The sequence below is a fragment of the Leptodactylus fuscus genome, chromosome 1 (genome assembly GCF_031893055.1).
Source record: "Leptodactylus fuscus isolate aLepFus1 chromosome 1, aLepFus1.hap2, whole genome shotgun sequence".
NCBI classification, from domain to species: Eukaryota; Metazoa; Chordata; class Amphibia; order Anura; family Leptodactylidae; genus Leptodactylus; species Leptodactylus fuscus.
Genome location: NC_134265.1, coordinates 156,935,293 through 156,954,975, shown reverse-complemented (window position 1 = coordinate 156,954,975; position 19,683 = coordinate 156,935,293). Strand labels below are relative to the sequence as shown.

The following is a 19,683-nucleotide window of genomic DNA, read 5'->3' as shown; positions in this document are numbered from 1 at the left end:
GGCAAGACCAGTGGTAGGTATTGATGAGCAAAACAAGGAAACTAAACAGGCAAGGCACAGGAAGGGTAAGGGAACAACAAAGCTAAAGGGCTGTAGCAAGTGTACAGATAAAGTATATAGAACCAGGAAATTTGCAAACAAAAGCTGAATGCTATAACAGACATATGAGGGGACCTAAATAGGAACAGAGATACAAACCCCACCCATCACAGATAGGAATGACTGGCCAGACAGTCTGCCAGTCAAACAGGCACCAAGGAGACAATTTAACCCCTTAATGTACTAAATACAGCCAGAGGAGTCTCTGGCACACCTCCGGAGCATGCACCACATAGCAGGAAGGCCGTGGCGTCCCTTAATCCTGACACCAATATTAAGAGACAAATATTGCTTGTATAATGAAAAGTTGTACAATTTTCCAATATACATATCATAAGACAGGCAGACATACAGTATATCCTAAATATCTGGACTCTGAAGTCAATTGGTTTAATTGTATTGCCAATGCCCCAAACTATTCAAGTATCTTTATTACCTCCTGCAACAAACTAAGTGATTTATTGTATGTTGTCAGTATGTTGATAAGCTAATTGGCTTTCTTCGGTCACCTTCCATTAAGGTATTGGAAAGAAAGGTTAAAAATGTATTCATGTATGACCTTAAGTGTTATAACTTGAGGGGCAACCAGTACCTCTTTAAATATTTGGAACTTGTTAAAGAAATTTCCTCTAGACTTTTAGTAATTCCCGTATATTTTTAGTACTGTGCTGCTTGCTGAATCGGAATCTATTTTTGCTTTTTTCTTTGTATCTCAATTGATACAATGAAAATTAGAAATAAATTTAAAATGAAATAAATTAAAGTTTAAAAAAAAAAACCTATGAGACAACCTATTTAATACAATTAATATACAAGGGCTCCAGCAGCTAACGTGAAGTTCCTGATCATTTTTTAATGGTTAAAATTTACTGCACCCAGTTTACAACATAAAACACCATACAGAAGTGTGGCCGCATATACCGTAACCTGAATTCTAAGCATCTTCCCACACCGTGAAATTGGAGCTTTGGGAATAAAATATTTGTACTTACTATTAATATTTGTAGCTACTCTGATTCATTATATGCTGATTTTATTATCATTGGCAACTTAGGCAATACTGGATGTTGTGGTAAACCTGCAGTTTAGTCTGATTGAGAAACTGTGGCAAACCTTTTGGCGTTACTCTCCGACCACGACAGTTGATGGCACCACCATTACAGAAACTGGGTAAGTAAAGAACCGTTCATTCCAGAATAGACCTTTCCTTATTTTACACTGTGTACCTTGTATTATGTTTGCTAGGACACAAAGTTTAATTCAGTTATCAAATAAAATATATAGTGTGACAACTCGGGGGTTATTTTAGCTCATGGGATTGCCTTCTCTTCTTCCAGATGGTTGGCACATCAGAAACCTCCAATATATTCTCACTTTGTACAGTGAATTTGGTTTAAACTTACCTGTGCCAGCTGTATTCTTCTGTTTCCCAGCAAAACAGCCTGTATATAACAGTACAAAAGAAATACTCTGCTCCTAGCTAACACACAGTGCCCCTCACTATGAGACCATGGACCTACGATCCAGTATCTCCACAAGCACACATGGTTCTAGCTCCCCTGGTACAACCTATCTTCCCCAGACAGGGAGCATTATGAGGAGGGTTGACACATTACTTGCAGAGCTCTCAAGGCTACTAAGTGACCTCATTAACAACCTACTTGTCCGCTAACCAAATGAAATACCCAGCTTTCCAGAGACTTTTCTTTTCCACCCTGCTTTTCTAGGGTAAAATACAGATTTTTTTTTTTCACAACCTCCAGTGGCAAAAACAAGCTTCTTCATCAGTTACACTGCCACAATAAGATCATATAGAAATGTAAAGGTGCTCTCTATAAATTATTTTACTAATATAGGCTCAGAGGTAAAACTGTGACGGGGTAGGATGGAACCTAAAAATCCTTAGCAGGTATATGGAGTCAATAATGATACTACTCATACAGGATAGTGGCTTTGTTTTCATTACATTATCCCTTAGTTGTCAATTTATGGATTGGGTTTTTATTGCCTTGAACTAAACCTACATGTTCATGTCTGTTGTATCCCTTGGTATTCTATTGTGTACTTATAATTTTTCCATCTTTATCTCTTTTTTTATGGCAGCAACCTGAGTGAAATGGAAAGCAGACTGCCAAAATCAAAGCTGATTTTGCTGTGCAAAAATGAATCTATTTTGAAGTGGATGTGCAACTGTGACCATGTGATGTACCAAGCTCTGGTGGAGATCCTCATTCCCGATGTCCTAAGACCAATTCCTAGTAAGTTAAATAGAATGTATGCAATGGACTCTAACACAAGATGGAGTAACCTAAGTTGCTCTGTATTTCAAAAGGGGAATTGAACCCGAACCCATTTTATGATACATCACTGATACATGTCATAAGATCATCTCATGAGGTTCCAAGTAAAACAACAGTAATTTGATTGGCCTTTTGTTTAGATTGCTATGTTAGAGATTTAGGCTGTGTTCACATTGGCTTTCAGAGACATATAAATATGTTTAGCAATTAGAAAAATTTTGATGATATTTGACTGTGTGAAACATAATCTCTGAAACTCCACTCACTTTTTTGGAAATGTGCAAATGTAAGTAGAGAGACTTTGTAAATAAGACATTCGGTTGTATTAAATCCTGGCAGGACTCCCAGGAGAGAGAGTGAGAGTCCTGCTTTTACGCCACACACAGTGATGACATCCTTCTCTGTACATACATCGATACAGGGGAAACTGTCAATCATTATATGCGGGTGGAATAAGCAGGACTTAGGGGACGTTCCCTGTGTCATTCCTCTAGGTTTCTGTCCTTGGCGCCGGAGATACTGGACAGGAGACAGTTTCCTGATGGCCAGTTTTAAAACCCATTAATTTGAATGGATGTTAAAAGCAAACCGCCGGTGTCCGCCTGCAGCCTCTCCGCAGGGAAACCGTTTTTCTTTGGCCGGACACAAAGTTGGACATGCAGGACTTTGTGTCCGGCCAAAGAAAAACGGTTTCCCTGCGGAGAGGCTGCAGGCGGACACCGGCGGTTTGCTTTTAACATCCATTCAAATTAATGGGTTTTAAAACTGGCCATCAGGAAACTGTCCCCTATCCAGTATCTCCGGCGCCAAGGACGGAATCCCCGGCAGAATGACACAGGGCACAGAGGGGCGCAAGTGTGAACGCCCCCTTACTTTCTCTCCTCTGAGTTCTGTCAGGATTAATTCTGCCTTTTATTTATAAATACTACTCTGAATTCTATAAACCTATATATCAAAGAATTCAGCTTTTCTACCTCTATTATATCTTGAAACCAAATTAACTGCCAATAGCATTCATGTAGTGCTTTTTCTATAATTACAACCACAACCTTCCATGAGTCCAGCACATTGGTGTTGTAATTGCGTACAATTTTTCCTGTTTTCCAGGCATTCATGTGTATTTATAGGTGCTATGATTTGTGGGTTGGTTTATTTTATTGTGTCACAACCTAGTCATATTCCATACCTGGTAGAACACAATTGATACAATAACTTGTGGCCTCGACTGTGTTATGCGTATTTCTTAGCTCTGATGTGCAAATACAAGGTGTGACTCAGCTGGCACGGTAGCTTCCACTGGCGCACTAGCCAATCCTCCTACATAATGCTTGGTCAGCGGGCTCTAATTATATTCTTTGTGTTGCTGGAACATTTTTTGCTCTGTAAACATGTACACCATCCATGTCAAATGCAGGTAATCTTACTAATGGAGATTACAGATAATCTTCTTTTTCTTTCCATAAATGTAGTATTTGTGCTTCCAGCGTACTGGTTACAATATTTTGTCCTTCCAGTCATTATTTTGCTGCAGCCCGTGTCTCTATTCTGCCCGTGAGCCAAGCAGCAGGAATTTGAAAGTCAATGTGATTTTGTGAAGAGCAGTAATCCCGAAGAACCTTGTGGCAAACAAAGCTGCTTTCACTTGATGTGCATGTCTGTGTTGTGCAGGGCTTATTACATGCTATATAGCACAGAACGATTTAACGCCTACGGCTTTCCACTACTTGACCAGACTTATGACCTTCGTCTGCTACCTCAAAAAGAGAAGCCGTGATGGTTTAATACTCACCAAGGATTTTTTTTGTACCCTTTACCTTTCATGCCTATATGTTATAATGCACTTTATGAGAATGCAAAAAGTCGTGTTTGTACCGAGGCTTTAGATCACACAAGCTGAGGAATAAGGACCTGTCAGCTTTCCGGAAATGTCTGTATTAGTACATACTTGTATTCCTGATAATATAAGGAATGTAGAGCATATTTTCTTAAAAATAACACCCACTTATTTATTACCCACTTGAATATTTTTCAAGAATATATGATTATTATTCAATAAAGTAATTCACTAAAACAGGAATATCAGAAGATCTAATTGATTTGTTTAACCCTGTCTCGGCTAAGGGGTTTGGGGTATTTTGTGCTTCAGGTTGCCAGGAAAAAAATCACATTTTTCAAATATAAAAATAATACATAAACTTCAACATAAAAAGTATATTAATCCCCAATATCAATATATTTTCTGACACATGGTGATTATAAAAATGCCTCTCAGTACATACATGGGTCATCATCCAATTTTGATTCACAGCATTTTTTTTTTTTTTTTTTTTTTGGGGGGGGGGGTATTTAATAAAAAAAAATATGCATAGACATTGATATGGGCTAATAGCGTGACCCAAGCAGAAAAATATATGCATCATAAATACATACATACTATTAAAGCTGGTGTCTACATGGACATTTCTTCTTAAAATCATAAGAACTGGAAGGATCAAAGTCTGTTTTAGGCTAAGGCCACACACTTAGCAAGCAACAGCCAAAAACGCTGTGGAAATAACCGCTGCGGGATCATTCCACATTTTTCCACAGTGTTTTTCTCTGCGTTTTCTTCTGCAGACTTTCTGCTCCTATTATACTTATATAGAAAACACCAGTGTTTCTGAAGGTATAATTGACATTCTGCGCTTTTCCGCTGTGGATTTTTTTCTGAAATGTGTGGATGGGTTTAACCAAAATCACATCCACTTTACAGAACTGTAAAATGCAGCATTTTTTTCTGTAGCATTTCTGCCACAGCCAAGACATGGGGACCTGACCTTAAAGTTCGAAGTTTTGGAAAAGTAACAACCTATAAAATATAGGGATTACACACCTTAAAAAGTAACTGCACCCCTAAACTGTAAATATTTATGAAAGCAGACAACCTGACTATTGCAGTTGTCTAGCTGGGTTGTTGATGTCCACCCTAATGTAAGTTTTTAACTCAAATAATTTTTACAAATGCCTTAAAATATACATCCAAGCTGGAAATTACAAACGGAATGTAAATTTAATGAGTCAAGGCTTGTTACATTTATGTGCACCAATATCATTAACATCAACAAGAGCTTATACTGTCATCCTCAAGTTTTCTGAGGAGGGCAATTTAGTAATTCCCCTCCTCAAAAAACTTGTGGATCTAGGGGCAACACAGTGGCTCAGTGGTTAGCACTGCAGCGCTGGTGTCCTGGGTTCGAATTCCGCCAGGAACAACATCTGCAAGGAGTTTGTATGCTCTCCCCGTGTTTGCGTGGATTTCCTCCCATTCTACAAAGACATGCTGATAGGAAAAAAAATGCACATAGTGCTCCCTATATGGGGCTCACAATCTACATAAAAAAAAAAAAAAAAAACTTGTGGATCTCAGTTTAAGCTCTTTTTGATGTTGATGATATTGGTGCACATAAATGTAGCAAACCTTGACTCATTAAGTTTTCTGATGCAAAAGTGGCATAATTTTTTTCACCCATGCGCAATTGTGACAAAAATGTGCCATTTTCTGTCCTACTCATCAGAAAAGTGGGCAGAACGGGACGGGCAAGGCTGGTAAACTGGCATGAGTTATATCTGAAATCTACACTGCAGGAAAGAGACAACCAAATTTTGCATGTAAATTAAATTGGACATTTCATAGGAATATAATTTTCTATCCCTCTATACAATGCCTTTTAAATGGGGAAAGACAGTGGGCATAAAGAGATGAACAGATATGTATTCAGCATTATCTCTAATGATAATTATTCTTGCTATTATGGTAGAGTAGGGCCTGTATATACTGGCAGCTCCCACTCTCACATGTCTTCAGTTGGCTGTATCTCCAGTTATATAGCAGATATAACCACAATTCAGATACTATTTTAAAGCAGAGGAGCTGTAAGTGCATCTGGTGATAGAGTGTTATTGGCAAGGACATACCTCACATATCTTTAGAGATATTCCTGTCAGGAGGTATGAGATCCGTCCTTGGCATAACTGTGATAAGGTTAACGCATTGTTTGTAATATCATTCCGTTTTAAAAGAGTTCCCAGTATTTTTCTTATATACCTGGCCTAGTTACTATATAATGCAGATATACTTTGTAATTCAGTTCACAGCCCTAAAAACACAGGCACTTTGCTCCTGTTCACAATGTAGCAGTGGATGCAAAATTCTCACCCCTGCTCCATTAATTTCAATGAGTATCAGAGATTTTGTTGCTTCTATACAAGTTAATGGAACGAGGGTGTTCATTTTGCATCTAGCATTACATTCAGTGTTCTCAGGATTGCGTGTTAGCAGTCAGATAGTTTTTGTGGTATAACCCCTCTAACACTTCATGAAATTGACAAAAAAGTTAGACAATGATTTGCTCATGATGTTTTCTGTTATTCACATGCACTTTATTTTACATAACTTTACTTTTTCCTCAGGTGCCTTGACCCAAGCCGTTCGGAACTTTGCAAAAAGCCTTGAAGGTTGGCTCTCTAGTGCCATGAGTAATATTCCACAAAGAATGGTACAAACCAAGGTGAGTGAGTTTCTGTACAAATAGGAAGAATACAAGTTACCAATAGAGCTTTAGTCTTGACATCTTTTTGGTTTGATAGGTTGCTGCTGTAAGTGCCTTTGCTCAAACTCTGCGAAGATACACATCTCTCAATCACTTGGCTCAGGCAGCGCGTGCGGTGCTGCAGAACACATCTCAGATTAACCAGATGCTTAATGACCTCAACCGTGTAGACTTTGCCAATGTCCAGGTAATAGTAGATCTGTAAAAGTTACTGCCACATTCCTGCCATAATTCCTTTATCAAACTACTAGCTTTTACCCACGACTTCGTCTGCGGTGATTTGAGAATTGGGCGGACACAGACGTGTGAAACTGTAAAAGTGCTTTAAAAAGTTTGGTGCGCTAGCAAATGTGATGTGATGTGTTATATTGTGTATGTCGTGATACAGACAATGTGATGTGTTGTATTGTGTATGTCGTGATACAGACAATGTGATGTGTTGTATCGTGTATGTCGTGATACAGACAATGTGATGTGATTGTGTATGTCGTGATACAGACAATGTGATGTGTTGTATTGTGTATGTCGTGATACAGACAATGTGATGTGTTGTATTGTGTATGTCGTGATACAGACAATGTGATGTGTTGTATTGTGTCAGACAATGTGATGTGTTGTATTGTGTATGTCGTGATACAGACAATGTGATGTGTTGTATCGTGTATGTCGTGATACAGACAATGTGATGTGATTGTGTATGTCGTGATACAAACAATGTGATGTGTTGTATTGTGTATGTCGTGATACAGACAATGTGATGTGTTGTATTGTGTATGTCGTGATACAGACAATGTGATGTGTTGTATTGTGTCAGACAATGTGATGTGTTGTATTGTGTATGTCGTGATACAGACAATGTGATGTGTTGTATTGTGTCAGACAATGTGATGTGTTGTATTGTGTCAGACAATGTGATGTGTTGTATTGTGTCAGACAATGTGATGTGTTGTATTGTGTATGTCGTGATACAGACAATGTGATGTGTTGTATTGTGTATGTCGTGATACAGACAATGTGATGTGTTGTATTGTGTATGTCGTGATACAGACAATGTGATGTGTTGTATTGTGTATGTCGTGATACAGACAATGTGATGTGTTGTACTGTGTATGTCGTGATACAGACAATGTGATGTGTTGTATTGTGTATGGCGTGATACAGACAATGTGATGTGTTGTATTGTGTATGTCGTGATACAGACAATGTGATGTGTTGTATTGTGTCAGACAATGTGATGTGTTGTATTGTGTCAGACAATGTGATGTGTTGTATTGTGTCAGACAATGTGATGTGTTGTATCAGACAATGTGATGTGTTGTATTGTGTATGTCGTGATACAGACAATGTGATGTGTTATATAGTGGAAAGCTATATGTAAATGTGAGTGAGTAGAGTGAGGGCTACTCCTGAGGTGACAGTAAGGAGTGTGCAGGCAGGTTGAGGCAGGAAATGCCAGGCAGTGTGTGTGAGTGTGTATGTAGTGATACAGACAATGTGATGTGTTGTGTATGTAGTGATACAGACAATGTGATGTGTTGTATTGTGTCAGACAATGTGATGTGTTGTATTGTGTCAGACAATGTGATGTGTTGTATTGTGTATGTCGTGATACAGACAATGTGATGTGTTGTATTGTGTATGTCGTGATACAGACAATGTGATGTGTTGTATTGTGTATGTCGTGATACAGACAATGTGATGTGTTGTATTGTGTATGTCGTGATACAGACAATGTGATGTGTTGTACTGTGTATGTCGTGATACAGACAATGTGATGTGTTGTATTGTGTATGGCGTGATACAGACAATGTGATGTGTTGTATTGTGTATGTCGTGATACAGACAATGTGATGTGTTGTATTGTGTCAGACAATGTGATGTGTTGTATTGTGTCAGACAATGTGATGTGTTGTATTGTGTCAGACAATGTGATGTGTTGTATCAGACAATGTGATGTGTTGTATTGTGTATGTCGTGATACAGACAATGTGATGTGTTATATAGTGGAAAGCTATATGTAAATGTGAGTGAGTAGAGTGAGGGCTACTCCTGAGGTGACAGTAAGGAGTGTGCAGGCAGGTTGAGGCAGGAAATGCCAGGCAGTGTGTGTGAGTGTGTATGTAGTGATACAGACAATGTGATGTGTTGTGTATGTAGTGATACAGACAATGTGATGTGTTATGTGAGTGAGTAGAGTGAGGCTACTCCTGAGGTGACAGTAAGGAGTGTGCAGGCAGGTTGAGGCAGGAAATGCCAGGCAGTGTGTGTGAGTCTATAGCTGGGGCTAGGAGTCCTGCTTTTGTGAGTCTCCTGCTAGGAAGCCATGTTGTTTAGTGGCACCAAAAGTAGCCTGTGACTCAATCCTAAGGGAAAACTATGTTTGTGGAAAATTGCACGCAAATCCGTCCAGGCGTTTTAGCGTGATTGAGGAACAAACATCCAAACTCACAAACATCCAAACACACAAACTTTCACACTTATAATATTAGTAGGATAACAGATATAGAAAATCTTTTTTTCATTTGTTTCATTTTTTATTTTTTATAATTTTTTTATTTACATGGAGCTTTAGAGATCCTGAAACACCTCCAAGCCTAGAAATCTGAGGCCTGTGTTGTTTACGATGCAGAAGTCACCTTGCTGCAAATTTTCATCAAGTTAGGCCTAGGCATCTCGCAGATTAAATGCCGCAATTTTGCAGCGGCGGAAACGGCGTGTCAAAAATCAGTGTTTTACAGTACCAGTAAAGTGGATGGGATTCTGGCTAATCCCATCCACACATTGCAGAAAAATATCCGCAGCTGACATGCTACGATTTCAAAAAACGTCTCATTTTTGTAAATGGCAGCATGTCAGTTATATCTATGGAAATGCTAGTGTTTTTGTATAGGTGTAATTGAAGCAGAAAGTCCGCAGAGGAAAACGCTGCAGATTTTCAGTGAAAAATGCTGCAGTGTATTTCCGCCGTGGTTTTTCCCACAACGCTTTTTGTCTGCGCCTCACTATGTGGGGCCTTAGCCTTATGCTATGTTGATTTCGTCTGTACGTTGGAGGTATATATGAAATGTATTTTGTAAAGTATTCCTCAGAAGTCTGTCTCTTTTTCGCCTTATTATAAAATATACCTCCAAAGTCTTCCTCTGTATGGCCTTAAAGGAAAGTATACCTCGGAAGTATGCCTCTGTATGGCCTTACAGTAATGTCAGCCATGACAACAGTGCACAAGAAACATATCCTGCATTGCTAACCAACCCACCAGAGGCCAAAGAGACCTCTGAGCGGCTATAGCTATGTTCAGGGCATGTGCCAGGAGCCTTCCCAGAACATGCACTGGACATTTTCACCTAACTGGATGTGAAGATATAGTGGCTTACTTTGTGCATCACTAGCCATCTCCATATTGGACTGTTACAATTCTTCCCTTTTAGAAATGAGTATGTTAGGCCCGGTTCACAACTGCGTTGGGATCCCCACTGAATGGAATACCGAACGCATTGACAAGCGGTGAGCAATGAAAGCACACGGACCCCATAGACTATAATGGGGTCTGTGTGTTTTCCGTGTGGTGTCCGCACGAGTCATGTGGAGAGAAAAGTGCTGTTTGAAGTACTTTTCTCTCCACATGACTCATGTGGACACCGCTTAGAAAACACATGGACCCCATTATAGTCTATGTGGTTCGTGTACTTTCAATGCTCACCGCTTTTTAATGCATTCGGTATTCTGTTTGGGGGTCCCCAAGTGGACTCCCGAACTGAATACCAAATCCAGATGTGAACCAGGCCTTATATGTGTTATTAGTTTTTACCAATGAAGACTAAAACACAAATTAAAAGAAATGAGTTTTTCTTGTTTAGGTAAATCCTCTGTATTTTTATCTTTATATGGATTACATATCTTTACTTTAATCTCAAGATACCCCACATGAAAGATGCGATTAATAATGAATATTGAGTATGATAATGAATATAAGGAAATAATGAGTATTTGCTAGTTGGTGTTCTACGTACAGGACATGTTTGCACATGACAGTGGTTGAGAATGAACGCCTGAAATATGCATTCACATTTCATTGTATAATAAATACTCCATATGATAACTTAGATTTAGTTTATACTGTCATCATGGTATCATGTTTGCACTTGATAGAAACACTATGATTGTGATACATGAAATGTAACCGTGCCGTGGTTTGTGATAGGAGCAGGCTTCCTGGGTGTGCCAGTGTGATGACAACATGGTGCAGAGACTAGAAACAGACTTCAAAATGACTCTTCAGCAGCAAAGCACTTTGGAGCAGTGGGCTGCCTGGCTCGATAATGTGGTGACACAAGCACTGAAACCATATGAAGGGAGACCCAGCTTTCCTAAGGCAGCTCGGCAATTTCTGCTTAAATGGTCATTTTACAGGTAATGCTATTATAATGTTTTCTTGGGGCTCATTCTACATAGCATGGGCTTACTTTTGTGAATTTTTAAGACCTATTAGGAATACATCCCAGAAAAGGAATAAGAATAAAACTTTCTAAATTACTAGCAAGGAAAGTAGAATGCCTCTGCTCTTTCAGTATATGTTTCTACTGTCATTTTATCAAAGTGTGAAAAGAAACTAGTCCATGGTAAGATGTTTTTCAGAATGAATTCTTGTATATAAAGGTATGTTTGCTCTGCATGATAATTCTCATTAAATATGTCCACTTTGGAAAATCCCAACTTAACTAACTATCTAATGGCAAAGAGTCTCCTTTCATGAACTCCTAGAGAGCAGCTGGCAATAAGTGATCAGTTTTCTTGAAGATCCACCAGGGTTCTGATTTCTTGCTTATATGACACTTTGCTCTGAAATTGCGTTGTTTGCTTTTAAAGATCTTACACTGTTTTGTTAAAAACTAAAGAACCACCTTTATAGGCTCTATTCACACTGGCCATAAGGTCCTTTCCATCAGCTTTCTAGTTAAGTGGAACTATTAAGGTAGCCATATACATTAGGATCACAGAATGGAGACAGTAATGAAATAAAATTTCAGTTTTATAAATATTCCTTAAAAAATAAAGACTAAACTCAAAGGGCTAAAAACTCTTATTATACAGCCTGATCATCAGTAGTATCCCAGAATGGAACAGTACCGCCTGGTCCAAGATGATGTGCTGCAATCTCCCAGCGGTATCAGAGCGGTCACGTTTATTTGTGCAGAGTTGATTTGTTATAAACAGCAGTTTTTACTGCTTCTTATTGTTTGAACCCCTGAGTTTTCTTTGCGGAAACGCGTAAGGTGCTAAGTATTTGTTCAGCCAGACATTTTGTGGGTCTTTGTTTGGAGTCCTGCCTCTCTCCAGTCCTGTTGGTGTTGCATAAGGTCAGTAGTCTCTGGACACGGGGAGAGTTGCTGTATTTAAGGGCTCTAGACATTTTCCCTTAGTTGAAGTATCCATTTATGACAGGATTGTGAGGCTGCTACATCTAAGACAGCAAAGATTTGTGGTGAAACCTATATCTGAGTTGGGAAAGGAGGAGTCCATGCATCCTGCATCCTAGCCTTTCTTAGGGTACGTTCACACGGCAGAAACCTTTTCTGCCATGTGACTTTTCCGCGCGGCTAGCTGCAATGGGATGCCGATGCAGTGCATCAACATCCCGCTCCTGATTAGGCCCAAATAAATGGGCCTAAACAGAAGGGAGTCTCAAGCCGCGGACGCTGCAGCTGACTCAGCCGCAGAATCCATGGGAAGATAGAGCATGTCGCTTCTTTTTCCCACTAGCTTAAAAAAAATCGCTAGCGGGAAAAAAAAGCAAGGGACTCCCATTGAAATGAATGGGAGACATTTTTGCAGGCGGATTGTAAGGTGGATTCCGCGTCAAAATCCGCCTGCAAAAAAACTCTGTGTGAACATACCCTTAGGGGTAGCACTTCAACTGTCTTTGACCAGGCAGTACTATTGCATTCTGGAGTACTATTGATGACTGGGCGGTATAATAAGAATTTTTAGCCCTTTGAGTTTAGCCTTTATTTTTTAAGGAATATTAATAAAAGTGAAGTTTTATTTCATTAGTGTCTCCATTCTGTTTTCTGTGAACCTAATTAAAGTTGGAGACTTGCGATACCACTGAGTCAGGGATTTCTAGCTATACACATTACATGATGTCAGCCGCACCTTCCAATTTCAGGGTGTGAAATTGGCTGCTCATGGGTGTTGGGGAGAAGTTAGGAAGTAGTAACTGTGTAAGGAGAAATTGGCCAATATATATGTATGGCCAGCTATAGCATTGGTTACAACACACATTATATCCAGCACACAGCCTAGTCTTTTTAGAAAGTGCACTATCTACTATTCTGTAAGATTCTAATATATTCTACAAGAAATTCCCATTTTGAAAATGCGTAAAATATTTATTTAATAATCACCTAATGGGCATTTGTTTCTCACGCAGTTCCATGGTTATTCGTGACTTAACCCTGCGCAGTGCTGCTAGCTTTGGCTCTTTTCATCTGATTCGCCTTCTCTACGATGAATACATGTTTTATTTAGTTGAACACAGGGTTGCCCAGGCAACTGGCGAATCCCCTATAGCCGTCATGGGAGAGGTGAGTTAGTCAACATATGTTTTATGATGTATTAATAGATAAACTCAACATGTACTATAGAACGTACCAAACTGAATTACCAGCTTTCGCTGTTTTCCAACTAGCCCTAGGCAGAAATAGCAGTAATCTACAGGTTGGAAAAGAGGCATGAAAATGGAGGATAATAGGATAAGCAAGGTGTATGAAACTTTATAGTTTCTTCATACTTCTGTAAATTATTTTAATTGTTGTTTGTGGATATTGTTCGAATTCTGCCAGTATTATCTAGTGAGCTTCTAGGTTGTGCTCTTGGGGTGTGAAATTCTAGGATGTGCAGTGTGAGTCAGATCATCGATTTTGAGTACTTGGTTGGATTTTTGTTTCCACAACATTTTGATCAATATGTTTGACAAAATACAGGTACAGTGATATTTTATGCAGGAGTGTAGCTATAGGTTATGCAGGATAATAGTCCCATCTGGTCCTTTGTGCATGTGGGGGCCAAAGGTCCCTTTGCCACGTGAGAAGGCATCAGGATAATACATGGTAAGCTTAGGGCACTGTTACAGATTTTCCATTCGGACTTTCTGTTCCATTAGTTCTCTTCTGTTCTTATGTGCTTTCTTCACCTAGATGTGCTAAGTGTTAGCATATAGGATGGAGCTTTTCTAATAGCAGAGAATGTAACGTAATTAAAGTATTTGGAAAACATAAGAAGTTCTCCACCTAACTTTTATTTTTGGAAATATTTTCTTAATAATGCAGTTAGAGATTGGAAATCAGATCGGACTGCTGCCAAGCTGCTATTCCCATCTGTCTGCACAATGCCAACCAGCTTTGACTTTATCTACGCCTTACTAACATATTATTTGTAAAAATGTGAACGTATCTTTACTTTAGACCTATTCACCATAAGACTCAATAGATCTTTGTTAAGGCTGAATACTAAGACTGCACAGTGAATTCACCGATGAAAGTTTTATATAGCTCTGCTCCTTTTATTAATATTGTTGAATAGAAATGTAACTTGTTTAAAGTTCTTACCTTTATATACTGTATCCATTATCAAAGTAGAATTGCAGTCTCACAATTCCTCTGTTACTTTGCTTTTAATGGTGCGAGAAAATTATTACAACAAAGTAGTAAAAAAAAAATGTATTTTATTTAATTCATCTTCAGCTACAGGAATTTTTTGCCTCTAAAACAGCAATACATAATCTTCTAGTCCTAGAGCAACAATGTTATTCATGACATTTCAGTGGTATGCACCATAAATGTTTCAGCTTTTTGAAGTCTTAGGCCAAAGCCAGACGTTTTACAGTATCTGCAAAGCGAATGAGATTCTGGCTCATCCCATCCACACATTGCAGTGGGAAAGCTGTGTTTTCAAAAACTTCCACATTTTTGAAAATCATATAATGTCAATTATACCTGCGGAAATAAGCCTCCTCCAAAATTAGATGGATTAGATGGTGGACTCCAATTCACAGGTTGTGCACTCCCGATCTAGTGGATAATATTGAGTCCACTTACACAAATTGAATTTTGGTATCTATTTCTTTTCAAGGCAATTGATTGAGATTCCATCTTACAAAACTGTATTCATTTTTTTTTCAGTTTGGTGACTTAAATGACACATCTCCTGGAAATATGGAAAAAGGTAATTGGCATTTACACATGTGGAATATCTTCTGTCTGTCTCTTAGTTGGAGTATTAATAATCACGGGGTCTTTAACTTTGCTGTGATGTGATTGTCATTTAGTTGTGGTCAGTATAATAGAATATTGTAGAATGTTGTGTTGAAAAATGCAGCCCTGCCCTGTCCGAATGACAATCGTCTCCATTAGGGCTGTGCCAGGTCTAGTCTGTCCTAAAAGCAACCTCCTACTGGCATATTCTAGGTGATTGTGTGAACATGAGTTTAATAACCTGCACTACCTATTATATAAACAGATGTAGCAAAGTTTAACTTAAATCTGAAAAATTGCTGCAGCATGTTATCTGCTCACAAAAGTCATTGAAAGGCCAATTTCAATGTAGCTCTGTTAGGGAATGGCAGACAATAATTCCCCAGAAGCTGCTGGTGAACCCTGGAGGGAGGGGCACAAGGGACAGTGAGCCCTAAACTGAAGCCCCCCGCTTTCCCTTCCTATTGCCAGACCCTATTCTAGGTAATAGGCGACAACCACGAAGACAGTCCCTCCCTGAATACGTGAAACACAAAACGCAGACAAGACGAACAACAACAAAGGGAGGTCAGGTAGCCAGGGTTCGGTAACAGGAGAGCGATGCAGTGCCAAATCGGAGTCAAGAGAATAGTCAGTAGGAAGCCAGAGGTCAAGGATTAGAGTACAAGTAATATAACAGCAAGAAAAACCAGAAAGCTAGAGGCAATAACCAGCACCAGTGTGACTGTGAGCCAAGACTAAATAGGGGAGGAAGAACCCGCCCTGAACCTGATAGGAAGGAAAGCTGTCAATCACAGGCAAGACAAAATCAAACACTAAATGAACAGAGGCAACCTTGGCAGAAGACGAGTGTGGTGCAAATCCAATTAAGGACTAGAGCCATGTTCACACAATGCAACTAAAAACTTTAAGCAGATTATCAAACTGCACACGCCTCCTGCGCCGCAGCATGCGAGCAGAGGCCCGAACAGGCAGAGATGTTACAAGCTCATTATTTAATTTTTCAGGAAAGGAGTCTATCAGGTTCAAATAATAATAGTACAATGTGGGGGCCTTTAATAGAAGCAGAAGCATGCGTCTGTGGCCACAAACCAATGAAGTAATATAAAGATAATCATTTATGGCTATGCAAGTAGCTCCTGCAAGTGCATCGGTGGCAGGGGAGATAGTTGTAAATGCTCCAACTCTGCAATCGGTGGAATTTCCCCTTTTAGCCATAATTGAAATTTTCAGTCTGTTTGCATCACAGTTGTCAATAGGAAATCCTATTGCACTTGCAGGCTGACTTGCATATCCATAAAAAGATGATTATCTCTGCATTTCTGTTTTGGTCTGTGGGCACAATGGTGTTCATATTTCAGTCCCCTATATGGCAATATTTGCACCTTGTAACGTTTGCTACATCTGTATATGGTGGGAGGTTGTTACATAGTAAAAACTACATGTCATTTAGTAAAGAATATTCAGTGTTGGCCAAAAGTATTGGCACCCCTGCAATTCTATCACATAATACTCATTTTCTTCCAGAAAATGATTGCAAGCACAAATTCTTTGGTATTATTATCTTCATTTAATTTGTCTTCAATGGAAAACCACAAAAAGAATTGTCAAAAAGCCAAATTGGATATAATTCCACAGCAAACATAAAAAAGGGGGTGGACAAAAATATTGGCACTGTTTGAAAAATCATGTGATGCTTCTCTAATTTGTGTAATTAACAGCACCTGTTATTTACCTGACGCACCTAACAGGTGGTGGCAATAACTAAATCACACTTGCAGCCAGTTGAAATGGATTAAAGTTGACTCAACCTCTGTCCTGTGTCCTTGTGTGTACCACATTGAGCATGGAGAAAAGAAAGAAGACCAAAGAACTGTCTGAGGACTTGAGAAGCAAAATTGTGAGGAAGCATGAGCAATCTCAAGGCTACAAGTCCATCTCCAAAGACCTGAATGTTCCTGTGTCTACCGTGCGCAGTGTCATCAAGAAGTTTAAAGCCCATGGCACTGTGACTAACCTCCCTAGATGTGGATGGACACAAGATTGTACGGATGGTGGATAAAGAACCTTGGCTAACATCCATACAAGTTCAAGCTGCCCTGCAGTCCGAGGGTACAACAGTGTCAACCCGTACTATCCGTTGGTGTCTGAATGAAAAGAGACTGTATGGTAAAATACCCAGGAAGACCCCACTTCTTACCCAGAGACATAAAAAAGCCAGGCTGGAGTTTGCCAAAACTTACCTGAGAAAGCCAAAAACATTTTGGAAGAATGTTCTCTGGTCAGATGAGACAAAAGTAGAGCTTTTTGGGAAAAGGCATCAACATAGAGTTTACAGGAAAAAAAAAAGAGGCCTTCAAAGAAAAGAACACGGTCCCTACAGTCAAACATGGCGGAGGTTCCCTGATGTTTTGGGGTTGCTTTGCTGCCTCTGGCACTGGACTGCTTGACCGTGTACATGGCATTATTTAGTCTGAAGACTACCAACGATTTTGCAGCATAATGTAGGGCCCAGTTTGAGAAAGCTGGGTCTCCCTCAGAGGTCATGGGTCTTCCAGCAGGACAATGACCCAAAACACACTTCAAAAAGCACTAGAAAATGGTTTGAGAGAAAGCACTAGAGATTTCTAAAGTGGCCAGCAATGAGTCCAGACCTGAATCCCATAGAACACCTGTGGAGAGATCTCAAAATGGCAGTTTGGAGAAGGCACCCTTCACATCTCAGGGACCTGGAGCAGTTTGCCAAAGAAGAATGGTCTGAAATTCCAGCAGAGCATTGTAAGAAACTCATTGATGGTTACCGGAAGTGGTTGTTCGCAGTTATTTTGTCTAAAGGTTGTGCTACCAAGTATTAGGCTGAGGGGGCCAATACTTTTGTCCGGCCCATTTTTGGAGTTTTTTGTAAAATGATCAATGATTTGACTTTTTTTTCATTCTCTTTTGTGTTTTTACATTGCAAGCAAAATAAATGAAGATATTAATACCAAAGAGTTTGTGCTTGCAATCATTTTCTGGAAGAAACTGAGTATTATCTGACAGAATTGCAGGGGTGCCAATACTTTTGGCCAAAACTGTATGCTATTTGGTTTTCATGGTAGCTGCATTATTCATCCCTATGTAAACCTTGGGCTTTCTCCCATTGTCTTAGCTAATAGCCATATATTTTCTTTCCATTTTCTTTTTTTTCCTCATCTTCTTATTCTTATTTCTTCTTGACATTGTTCATGTGATGTGAAGTGGTTTTAATGGTTTGGTTATTTATATGAAGATTGTATTTATTACATGTACAATCAATTAGTCTTTTCTCTTTCTTACACTTTCCTCCTTTCTCTTTGTGGTAGTTTCATGGTTGTTTGTTTGTGCAGATGAGGGCAGCGATGTGGAGAGTGAAATGGACGAGGAACTTGACGATTCTGGAGAGCCCCCAGCCAAAAGGGAGAAGACAGAGTTGGGTCAGGCGTTCCAGGTGGGCTGCATGCAGCCATCACTGGAGGGTAGTGTTCAGCAGAGCCTGGTTTTGAACCAAATACACAGCGAGCACATTGTCACAAGCACTCAAACCATCAGGCAATGCAGTGCCACCGGGAATACCTACACTGCAGTGTAGTGAATATAAAAAGCTTTCAAAACAGAATTGTATAAATATATGTATGTTGGGCTTGAAATTACAGCAGTAGAACAGAATATGCCTAAAGGTCGACTGTTGTCAAATTTTCCTATTGTGACCTTAACTATTTTGTCAACCTTAACCCAAGCAAAGCTTCATTTTCCTCTCATGGTCTACAATATGATTTTGTTGCTTTGTTTTAATATTGCAGTTTAAGATATCGTTATGATGTTTTTTAAGTTTGTACCACAATCCGTAGTTTCTTTAATGTTGTTGAATTTTTTAATTTTTCTTTTATTTTTTTTATTTTTTTTTATTGCTGGGTTTATTGTACTTAATAGTTGCACTTCTTTAAAAAAAAAAAAAATGTTGATCGCTTACACTGGAGAAAAAAAAGTTGCAGCAGCATACACATGACATACAAGGGGAAGACCCTGTATCTTTGTAAGATAAGATATTTATATGTATGAAGGTAAATGTTTTGGCTGTTGTTCTGTTGTACAAAGGAGAATTCAAGCTTCATCTTTTGCGTCCTACAAGTCAATATCATGACCTGCATGAAACAGTGTGGTACGCTAAAGTTGCAATATGAGTGAAAAGTAGGCTTTTGTCTAACAGTAAACAACGCAAACAAGTTCCGTTAATCGTATCCATCCTGTTTATAATGATGTTTGTAAACTGTGGGTTTCACTTAGCGGAAGTGCATTCTTAGATGCTCTGAAACATCAACATTTTTGAGGATTATGAAGCGCACACTCATCTCCTCCGTTGGGATACTACTGATTTTGCATTGGGTTACACTGCACAAATGCTATATGCCCTTGAGCATATCTGAT

General features: G+C 39.2%; 1 protein-coding gene across 5 annotated transcripts in view; it reads left to right on the top strand.

Annotated features, from left to right (window-relative positions):
- RFX3 (regulatory factor X3) overlaps positions 1-19,015 on the top strand; it is a 213,599-nt gene extending 194,584 nt beyond the window's left edge. For 3 of the 5 annotated variants that reach the window (XM_075279001.1, XM_075278996.1, XM_075278976.1), the window contains 8 exons: positions 1,154-1,269; positions 2,203-2,357; positions 6,849-6,946; positions 7,026-7,175; positions 11,190-11,398; positions 13,419-13,572; positions 15,169-15,211; positions 18,582-19,015. In XM_075279001.1, coding sequence (XP_075135102.1) covers positions 1,154-1,269; positions 2,203-2,357; positions 6,849-6,946; positions 7,026-7,175; positions 11,190-11,398; positions 13,419-13,572; positions 15,169-15,211; positions 18,582-18,847 — 1,191 coding nt within the window. In that variant the 3' untranslated portion in view covers positions 18,848-19,015. The remainder of the gene's footprint in view (positions 1-1,153; positions 1,270-2,202; positions 2,358-6,848; positions 6,947-7,025; positions 7,176-11,189; positions 11,399-13,418; positions 13,573-15,168; positions 15,212-18,581) is intronic. The other 2 variants (XM_075278982.1, XM_075278989.1) reach the window with 2 other exon arrangements.
- Positions 19,016-19,683: the final 668 nt, after the last annotated feature.